The sequence below is a fragment of the Oncorhynchus clarkii genome, chromosome 2 (assembly GCF_045791955.1).
Source record: "Oncorhynchus clarkii lewisi isolate Uvic-CL-2024 chromosome 2, UVic_Ocla_1.0, whole genome shotgun sequence".
NCBI lineage: Eukaryota > Metazoa > Chordata > Actinopteri > Salmoniformes > Salmonidae > Oncorhynchus > Oncorhynchus clarkii.
Window position 1 is genome coordinate 87,881,239 of NC_092148.1, and position 10,731 is coordinate 87,891,969.

Genomic DNA, 10,731 nt, shown 5'->3' on the forward strand with positions numbered 1-10,731 from the left:
GGACGAGCGATGGCCGTGCGGCATAGGCAAGATGCAGTAGATGGTATAGAGTACAGTATATACATATGAGTAATGTAGGGTATGTAAACATTATATACAGTGGCATTGTTTAAAGTGACTTGTGATACATTTATTACATCCAATTTTTTATTATTAAAGTGGCTAGAGATTTGAGTCAGTATGTTGGCAGCAGCCACTCAATGTTAGTGATGGCTGTTTAACAGTCTGAGGTTCTTGAGATAGAAGCTGTTTTTCATTCTCTCGGTCCCAGCTTTGATGCACCTGTACTGACCTCGCCTTCTGGATGATAGCGGGGTGAACAGACAGTGGCTTGGGCGGTTGTTGTCCTTGATGATTTTTTGGGCCTTCCTGTGACATCGGGTGGTTTAGGTGTCCTGGAGGGCAAGTAGTTCGCCCTCGGCGATGCGTTGTGCAGACCTCACTACCTTCTGGAGAGCCTTACGGTTGTGGGCGGAGCAGTTGCCGTACCAGGCGGTGATACAGCCCGACAGGATGCTCTCGATTGTGCAACTGTAAAAGTTTGTGAGTGTTTTCAGTGACAAGACAAATTTCTTCAGCCTCCTGAGGTTGTGGGTGGACCATTTCAGTTTGTCTGTGATGTGTACGCCAAGGAACAAAAAAACAAATTCCCCATTCTCCACTACTACTGTCCCGTCGATGTGGATAGGGGGGTGATCTCTCTGCTGTTTCCTGAAGTCCACGATCATCTCCTTTGTTTTGTTGACATTGAGTGGGAGGTTATTTTCCTGACACCACACTCCGAGGGCCCTCACCTCCTCCCTGTAGGCCGTCTCGTCGTTGTTGGTAATCAAGCCTACCACTGTCGTGTCATCTGCAAACTTGAGGAGTTGGAGGCGTGCATGGCCACGCAGTCGTGGGTGAACAGGGAGTACAGGAGAGGGCTGAGAACGCACCCTTGTGGGGCCCCAGTGATGAGGATATGTTGTTTCCTACCCTCACCACCTGGGGGCAGCACGTCAGAAAGTCCAGGACCCAGTTGCACAGGGCGGGGTCGAGACCCAGGGTCTCGAGCTTAATAACGAGTTTGGAGGGTACTATGGTGTTAAATGCTGAGCTGTAGTCGATGAACAGCATTCTTACATAGGCATTCCTCTTGTCCAGATGGGTTAGGGCAGTGTGCAGTGTGATTGCGATTGTGTCGTCTGTGGACCTATTGGTGCGGTAAGCAAATTGGAGTTGGTCTAGGGTGTCAGGTAGGGCACTTCATGATGACGGAAGTGAGTGCTACGGGGCGATAGTTGTTTAGCTCAGTTACCTTAGCTTTCTTGGGAACAGGAACAATGGTGGCCCTCTTGACGCATGTGGGAACAGCAGACTAGGATAGGGATTGATTGAATATGTCCGTAAACACACCAACCAGCTGGTCTGTGCATGTTCTGAGGAAGCGGCTGGGGATGCCGTCTGGGCCGGCAGCCTTGCGAGGGTTAACACATTTAAATGTTTTACTCACATTGGCTGCGGTGGAGGAGAGCCTGCAGGTTCTGGTAGAGGGCCTGTCGGTGGCACTGTATTGTCCTCAAAGTGAGAAAAGCAGTTGTTTGGTCTGTCTGGGAGCAAGACATCCTGGACCGTGACGGGGCTGGTTTTCTTTTTGTGATCCGTGATTGACTGTAGACCCTGCCACATACGCCTTGTGTCTGAGCCGTTGAATTGCGACTCTACTTTGTCTCTGTACTGACGCTTAGCTTGTTTGATTGCCTTGCGGAGGGAATAGCTACACTGTTTGTATTCAGTCATGTTTCCAGTCGCTTTGCCATGTTTAAAAGCAGTGGTTCATGCTTTCAGTTTTGCATGAATGCTGCCATCAATCCACAGTTTCTGGTTGGGGAAGGTTTTAATAGTCACCGTGGATACAACATCACCGATGCACTTGCTAATAAACTTGCTCTATCCGGAACATATCCCAGTCCATGTGATCGAAGCAATCTTGAAGCGTGGAATCAGATTGGTCAGACCAGCGTTGAACAGACCTGAGCAAGGACGTTTCCTGTTTTAGTTTCTGTCTATAGGCTGGGAGCAACAAAATGGAGTCGTGGTCAGATTTTCCTAAAGGAGGGCGAGGGAGGGCTTTGTATGCGTCGCAAAAGTTAGAGTAACAATGGTCCAGAATTTTGCCAGCCCAAGTCAGGCATTTAATATGCTGATTTTAGGGAGCCTTGTTTTCAGATTAGCTTTGTTAAAATACCCAGCTACAATGAATGCAGCCTCGGGGGGGGGGGGGGGGGGGGGGGGTATACACAGCTGTGATTAAAATCGAAGACAATTCTCTTGGTAGATAATGCGGTCGGCATTTGATTGTAAGGAATTCTAGGTCAGGTGAACAAGGACTTGAGTTCCTGTATGTTGCTATGATCACACCACGACTCGTTAATCATAAGGCATACACCCCCGCCCTTCTTCTTACCAGAGAGATTTTTGTTTCTGTCGGCGCGATGCGTGAAGAAACCTGGGTGGCTGTACCGACTCTGATAACGTATGAGCCATGTTTCCGTGAAACAGAGAATGTTACAATCTCTGATGTCTCTCTGGAAGGCTCGAATTTAGTCTACCTTGTTGTCAAGAGACTGAACATCGGCGAGTAGTATACTCGGGAGCAGTGAGCGATGTGCCCGTCGACAGAGCCTGACCAGAAGACCTCTCCGTCTGCCCCCTCTGCGGCGCCGTTGTTTTGGGTCGCCTACTGGGATCCGATCCATTGTCCTGGGTGGTGGTCCAAACAGAGGATCCGCTTCGGGAAAGCCGTATTCCTGGTGGTAATGTTGGTAAGTTGACGTTGCTCTTATATCCAATAGTTCTTCCCGGCTTTATGTAATAAGACTTAAGATTTCCTGGAGTAACAGTGTAAGAAATAATACATAGTTTCCTAAGAACGTGAAGCAACCATCTCTGTAAGAGATCATGTAAGAGATGGCGAACCGCCATCTGGAACCATTCAAATTTTGCCAGTTGTATACAATGCCAAAAGACATTCACCGTGAGGAACTAATAGAAAACAATCATTATAAACTGGGTGGTTCAAGCCCTGAATGCTGATTGTATATATACTGTACCACGGCTATCAGCCAAATGTATCTGGACCCCCTTCAAATTTGTGGATTTGGCTATTTCAGCCACACTTGTTGCTGACAGGTATAAAAAAAATTGAACACACAGCCATGCAACCTCCATAGACAAACATTGACAGTGGAATGGCCTTACTGAAGAGCTCAGTCACTTTCAACGTGCCACCGTCATAGGATGCCACCTTTCCAACAAGTCAGTTCGTCAAATTTCTGCCCTGCTCGAGCTGCCCCAGTCAACTGTAAGTGCTGTTATTGTGAAGTGGAAACGTCTAGGAGCAACAACGGCTCAGCCGCAAAGCGGTAGGCCACACAGAACGGGACAGCTGAGTGCTGAAGCGCGTAGTGCGTTAAAAATCGTCTGTCCTTGTTTGCAACACTCACTACTGAGTTCCAAACTGCCTCTGGAAGCAACGTCAGCACAATAACTGTTCATCGGAAGCTTCATGAATGAAATTTCCATGGCCGAGCAGCAGCACAAAAGTCTAAGATCACCATGCACAATACCAAGCATCGGCTGGAGTGGTGTAAAGCGCACCGCCATTAGACACTGGAGCAGTGGAAACACGTTCTCTGGAGTGATGAATCACACTTCACCATCTGGCACTCCCGACTGGACAAATTTGGGTTTGGCGGATGCCAGGAGAACGCTACCTGTCCGAAAGCATAGTGCCAACTGTACATTTTGGTGGAGGAGGAATAATGGTCTGGGGCTGTTTTTGATGGGTCGGGCCAGGCCCCTTAGTTCCAGTGAAAGGAAATCTTAACGCTACAGCATTAAATGACATTCTAGATGATTCTGTGCTTCCACCGTTGTGGCAACAGTTTGGGGAAGGCCTTTTCATTTTTCAGCATGACAATGTCCCCATGCACAAAGCGACGTCGATACAGAAATGGTTTGTCGAGATCTGTGGAAGAACTGGCCTGCACCAAAGCCCTGACCTCAACCCCATCGAACACCTTTGGGATGAATTGGAATGCCGACTGTGAGCCAGGACTAATTGCCCAAAAATCAGTGCCCGACCTCACTAATGATCGTGGCTGAATGGAAGCAAGTCCCTGCAGCAATGTTCCAACATCTAGTGGAAAGCCTTCCCAGAAGAGTGGAAGCTGTAATAGCATCAAAGGGGGACCAACTCCATATTAATGCCGACGAGCAGGTGTCCGCATACACTACATGACCAAAAATATATCAGACCCGATACCACGGGTATGAATCCCAAAGATATTTGTACTGCTCTAACTAAGTTGGTAACCAGTTTATAATAGCAATAATGCACCTCAGGGGTTTGTGATATATTGCCAATATTCCACGGCTAAGGGCTGTGTCCAGACACTCTGAGTTGCGTTATACATAAGATCAGCCCTTAGCAGTGGTATATTGGCCATATAACCCCCTCAGGTCTTATTGCTTAATTATAACATGAGGCAAAAATGTGACAAAAACTCACCTCTCCCTCTGACTTGACCCCCACCACCTTTCCATTCTCCATAACAATCTCCTCTATGGGCTTGTTCAGCATGTAGGTGCCACCATAGATAGCGCTCAACCTAGAGGGAGAGAAGTCAAGTCAAAGACACTGGTGAATGGTCGAGCATGGGATGGGTTAGTTAAGCAAAAGGCTAAAAACAGTCAAATCAGGGATGTGATCAGAACCACAGAACTAGAATGATTTATACGATCAGAACAACTGAAATCAGTAGGATATTGGTTTGGGAGTAGGTTAACTTCAACTCTAGTATGTACTGAAAACGATAGCGTCAGAAAAGCAGGAATTCTTGATTAATTAGGAACAATTACATAATACGGACAAAGTCATCTTACCTGGCAAAGCCTTGTGGCAGCTCCCCCAGGCCGTAGAGAGGGTAGAGGTAAGGACTCTTGCCATATCTGGCCAGAGACTCACTGTACAGTTTGATCCTATTGATAGTGTTGATGCAGGGCTGATCCAGGTACCTGAGAGATCACACAAATACTAGATTGTAACACAGTTACTTTGTTAAAATGTTCCCGAATAAAACATCAAAAATGCTTATAAATGTTTATAGATGTTACATATTTTAGATTTGACACCCCTTTAATTATGTGTACCTGCCTGAACACAGTGGACAGTCGCCCATCCTATTAATTCCCATCATTCAAGTTTCTAATAGTGTCGAGGACAAACATCGTACTCACCCCGAGCTCTCACAATAAATAATAGTAAATAAAACACTAAATAAAACCTCAAGAAACATCCACATGTATAGTAACGCTGATACACAAGAAACATCCACATGTATAGTAACGCTGATACACAAGAAACATCCACATGTATAGTAACCCTAATACACAAGAAACATCCACACATATCATTTTATTATTATTATAATAATAATTTGGGTGCCTATATTTGTCTTATTTCAGACAAAGCCACTTACTCGTCTGTCCTGTAGAGAGCGAGGGCGTGACCAGTGAAGTCCATCACATCCTGGCCCAGGCTGAACTTCTTGTACAGGGCACGCATCGACGACTTGTTGGGGTCGACACCCTCCATGGTTTTGGGATCGTTCAAGTCGTAGTTGGCAACGAAGATCAAGAAGTTCCTAAACCGCCTCTTCTCAAAAATTCCCATCAAACCTGAGGTGTCAGGAAAGTCAGTCAGACAGAAATAGAAAAAGCTACTGTGGTCTGAAATTAGACTAAGAATGTGGTCCTGTGTGGTTGTGGGTTCAATTGTGAATTTCATTCCTGTGGGGGTCGCATACACATACAAAACAAATGGATGCGCTCAGAAATACTGTAAGTTTCTTGGGATAAAAGCTTTGGTTAAGTGGTATAGCTATAGCATAAGTTAATAGAATAAGACTTACTAGACTTAACTTTTTCTCCTTGGGGAGCATAGGTCATCAACAAATAATCAACCGAGAAGATAGCATATACATACCAACAAATGTATGCACTCACTGTACTGTAAGTATCTTTGTGCTTAATGGCATAATATTATAGGAATAAGCATCTGAGAATGCCATTGATATACACTGAGTGTACAAAACATTAAGAACACCTTCCTATTGTTCTCAGAACAGCCTCAATTTGTCAGGGCATGGACTCCACAAGGTGTTGAAAGCATTCCACAAGGATGCTGGCCCATGTTGATCACAGTTGTGTCAAGTTGGCTGGATGTTCTTTGGGTCGTGAACCGTTCTTGATACACATGGGAAACTGTTGAGCGTGAAAAACCCAGTAGCATTACAGTTCTTGACACAAACCGGTGTGCCTGGCACCTACTACCATACCCCGTTCAAAGGCACTTAAATCGTTTGTCTTGCCCATTCACCCTCTGAATGGCACACATAGACAATCCATGTCTCAATTGTCTCAAGGCTTAAAAATCCTTCTTTAAAAACTGTCTCCTCCCCTTCATCTACACTGATTGAAGTGGATTTAACAAGTGACATCAAGAAGGGATCTTCGACTGACCAGGTGAGAGCTGTCATGGAAAGAGCAGGTGTTCTTAATGTTTTGTACACTTAGTGTATATACACTCACTGGAGGCCAGTGCCTCTGTCTCAGTGACAGGCACTTTGTAGATGGCTCCCTTCTTGTAGACAAAGCTGCCCTCGATCACCTTGAAGTCCAGGTAACGGGTCACCTGAGTGATCAGCAACATCCTCACCAGCTGACCTGGGTACAGCCGAGAGAGGAAAAGAGACCTGATCATTAGGGCATGCAACGGAAAACATTTCTTATTGGACAGGGCCAGTTCGTCCCTTCCTGTTCCAGTCCCTCCCCCGTGTGGTGGCTAATAAACACAACCCTGCACTCAGTATTGTATCTAGAATGCCATATTGCTTTCCTACCATTGGCCATCAGGAACTTTGGGATGAGGTCCACGCTCCAGTCCCGACCTCTTCCCATGGACTCCGGAGGTTTACCTGGAAGGCTGAAGCGCTTGTACAACTGGAGGGGGACAAGTAAAAAAATAAACAGGAATGATTAAACATTTTATTTGTTATTACTTTTTTATTACTTGTTGTTTTTATTTCTTTACCTACCTATTGTTCACCTAATTCATTTTTTGTACTATTGGTTAGAGCCTGTAAGTAAGCATTTCACTGTAAGGTCTACTACACCTGTTGTATTCAGCATTTCACTGTAAGGTCTACTACACCTGTTGTATTCAGCATTTCACTGTAAGGTCTACTACACCTGTTGTATTCAGCATTTCACTGTAAGGTCTACCTACACCTGTTGTATTCAGCATTTCACTGTAAGGTCTACTACACCTGTTGTATTCAGCATTTCACTGTAAGGTCTACTACACCTGTTGTATTCAGCATTGCACTGTAAGGTCTACTACACCTGTTGTATTCAGCATTTCACTGTAAGGTCTACTACACCTGTTGTATTCAGCATTGCACTGTAAGGTCTACTACACCTGTTGTATTCGGCATTTCACTGTAAGGTCTACTACACCTGTTGTATTCAGCATTTCACTGTGAGGTCTACTACACCTGTTGTATTCAGCATTTCACTGTAAGGTCTACTACACCTGTTGTATTCAGCATTGCACTGTAAGGTCTACTACACCTGTTGTATTCGGCATTTCACTGTAAGGTCTACTACACCTGTTGTATTCAGCATTTCACTGTGAGGTCTACTACACCTGTTGTATTCAGCATTTCACTGTAAGGTCTACCTACACCTGTTGTATTCAGCATTTCACTGTGAGGTCTACTACACCTGTTGTATTCAGCATTTCACTGTGAGGTCTACTACACCTGTTGTATTCGGCATTTCACTGTAAGGTCTACTACACCTGTTGTATTCAGCATTTCACTGTGAGGTCTACTACACCTGTTGTATTCAGCATTTCACTGTGAGGTCTACTACACCTGTTGTATTCAGCATTTCACTGTCAGGTCTACTACACCTGTTGTATTCAGCATTTCACTGTAAGGTCTACTACACCTGTTGTATTCAGCATTTCACTGTAAGGTCTACTACACCTGTTGTATTCAGCATTGCACTGTAAGGTCTACTACACCTGTTGTATTCGGCATTGCACTGTAAGGTCTACTACACCTGTTGTATTCGGCATTTCACTGTAAGGTCTACTACACCTGTTGTATTCAGCATTGCACTGTAAGGTCTACTACACCTGTTGTATTCGGCATTGCACTGTAAGGTCTACTACACCTGTTGTATTCGGCATTGCACTGTAAGGTCTACTACACCTGTTGTATTCGGCATTTCACTGTAAGGTCTACTACACCTGTTGTATTCGGCATTGCACTGTAAGGTCTACTACACCTGTTGTATTCAGCATTTCACTGTAAGGTCTACTACACCTGTTGTATTCAGCATTTCACTGTAAGGTCTACTACACCTGTTGTATTCAGCATTTCACTGTAAGGTCTACTACACCTGTTGTATTCAGCATTGCACTGTAAGGTCTACTACACCTGTTGTATTCGGCATTGCACTGTAAGGTCTACTACACCTGTTGTATTCAGCATTTCACATTAAGGTCTACTACACCTGTTGTATTCAGCATTTCACTGTAAGGTCTACTACAGCTGTTGTATTCAGCATGTCACTGTAAGGTCTACTACACCTGTTGTATTCAGCATTTCACTGTAAGGTCTACTACACCTGTTGTATTCAGCATTTCACTGTAAGGTCTACTACACCTGTTGTATTCAGCATTTCACTGTCAGGTCTACTACACCTGTTGTATTCAGCATTTCACTGTAAGGTCTTCTACACCTGTTGTATTCGGCGCACGTGACAAATAAACTTGGATTTGATTACTTAATTTCTTTGACAGTAAAACAGTGGTGTCAGTTTTTGAGTATCTCAAACTCAGCTGTGCCTCAACTATAATAATGAAATGTGACAGCATAGATAACATAACATGTCACTTACTCTATATCTGTGTGACAACATAGATAATAGAACATGTAACTCTATATTTGTGAGATAGCACCACATGATGTGGGCTGTTTTAGAACCACTGGTGTGTATTCATTAGTTGGATTCCGTTACAAAACATTTGGTTTACTACAAACAGAAAACGTTTTGCAACGGGAAAACAAGTTTATATTGGACAAATTCAGGTAGGTCCCTCCCCGTTTGGTTCCGATTGGGTTCTAGAGTAAATGGTAAACGGTATCCATTGCAAAACGTTTTGCAAAGGATGAAACGTTTTGCAACGGAATTCGAATAATGAATACAGCCCAGGTTAATACCCTTTCCACACTACTGATCTGAGTTGAGCCAATTACTGGGCTGGCCTAGTTAAGGCTTGACCAAAAGAAAAACAGGACAGGCATGATAGCATGAAAATGGTCATCTTGTGTGCCTTCGCTTACGTCTTCCAGTGGTGTGATGGAAGCGCTCTCTGCTCCATAGTACGAGTTCCTGTCCATATGAAGCACCTTCTTCCCCTTTACTGACATAATGCCAGACAGAATGCATTCCTTAGGAAATAAATAGATAGAAGTCAGACAGGTAAATTCGTTAAACAATTTTTTTTTTTATAAAAGTGATATTTTATGTTTTAGACAGATGTTTAAAGAACAATGTAAACAGTATAACAGCTAACACCACAACTAGCTAAACTGGCTACTATTAGCTAGCTAGTGTAGCCAACTAGCTAACGTTAGCTACATTTTACCAAAGATTTTTTTTATAACTAAACCAAGAGACCACAGCCTGTCGTTTCCAATGTGAACACGTGAGCCATAGTGGGCAGAACAAGCAAGGAGGGGTGAAGAGTCAGGGACGTGTGAGCGAAATCCTATTGGCGCGTTCTACCATCATCTGCATATTTCCGTTAGGGAACGCTTAATAGCTCATTTCGCCTTTGCGTTCCTTCTAAACAACAATAATTAAAATAAAATAAAAACGTCCACAAAGGGTAAAGTCTACAAACCTTGGTCCACTATGTTCATAGCATATTTAATTTTGGCTACAGAAAACTGTATTGAGATCAAATGTTTTTGTCGATAAGAATTTGCAGAATGTCGGCCAAAATCCATCTCCTCCCACTGCCCGCCAGTGGGCTTCCTCTCACTGCCATATTTGGTAGTGAGTGGAGACGCCAAGCGGATGCTTCACATTTATACATCCTGTGAAATATCTGTCTCATTGTTCTGTGATTTTACTCTAGTTGAAAATAACAGGAAATACTAGTTATTGTACGTGAGCTGTCACTTGTTGTAGACTGTGGAAAGTATCAACACACACAGATAACACTACTGAAAAACAAAGTAGACACATTTCTGAAAATAACTTAAAATGGATATCTAACTAAACAGAAAGCAAGCTCATTTAGCACTAGTTAGCCATGACATTAGCCTACAGATTAGCCTACACACCTAACTGTGACATGTCATGCATGAGCATGCTTCGACTATTGGAAGTTCGTACTATTGCTTTGTCCATTTTCTCACCGTTAACCCGGTACCGAGAACGATAACATCATATTCTTCATCCATAGCTGAGTGTCCTTCTTTACTTTATTCCTACGGTTATTTATGTCAGTGAAAATGGAATGGCTGTTTGGTATTTGAAAAGTTTTCCGGCTGCGCAGCGTAGGTAATGATCCCTGCGAACGTACCTTTCTTCTGTGGGTTGTCCCAT

At 43.9% G+C, this 10,731-nt stretch overlaps 1 protein-coding gene across 2 annotated transcripts in view; it reads right to left on the minus strand.

Annotated features, from left to right (window-relative positions):
* LOC139375749 (rab GDP dissociation inhibitor beta-like) overlaps nt 1-10,724 on the minus strand; it is a 28,752-nt gene extending 18,028 nt beyond the window's left edge. Inside the window, exons 1-7 of one of the 2 annotated variants that reach the window (XM_071117568.1) lie at nt 10,542-10,719; nt 9,459-9,566; nt 6,945-7,044; nt 6,634-6,768; nt 5,523-5,721; nt 4,927-5,058; nt 4,553-4,652 (exon numbers count right to left, since the gene is read on the minus strand). In XM_071117568.1, the coding sequence (XP_070973669.1) occupies nt 4,553-4,652; nt 4,927-5,058; nt 5,523-5,721; nt 6,634-6,768; nt 6,945-7,044; nt 9,459-9,566; nt 10,542-10,586 (819 nt within the window). In that variant the 5' untranslated portion in view covers nt 10,587-10,719. Of the gene's footprint in view, nt 1-4,552; nt 4,653-4,926; nt 5,059-5,522; nt 5,722-6,633; nt 6,769-6,944; nt 7,045-9,458; nt 9,567-10,518 lie in introns of both variants that reach the window. The other variant, XM_071117574.1, reaches the window with a different exon arrangement.
* Nucleotides 10,725-10,731: the final 7 nt, after the last annotated feature.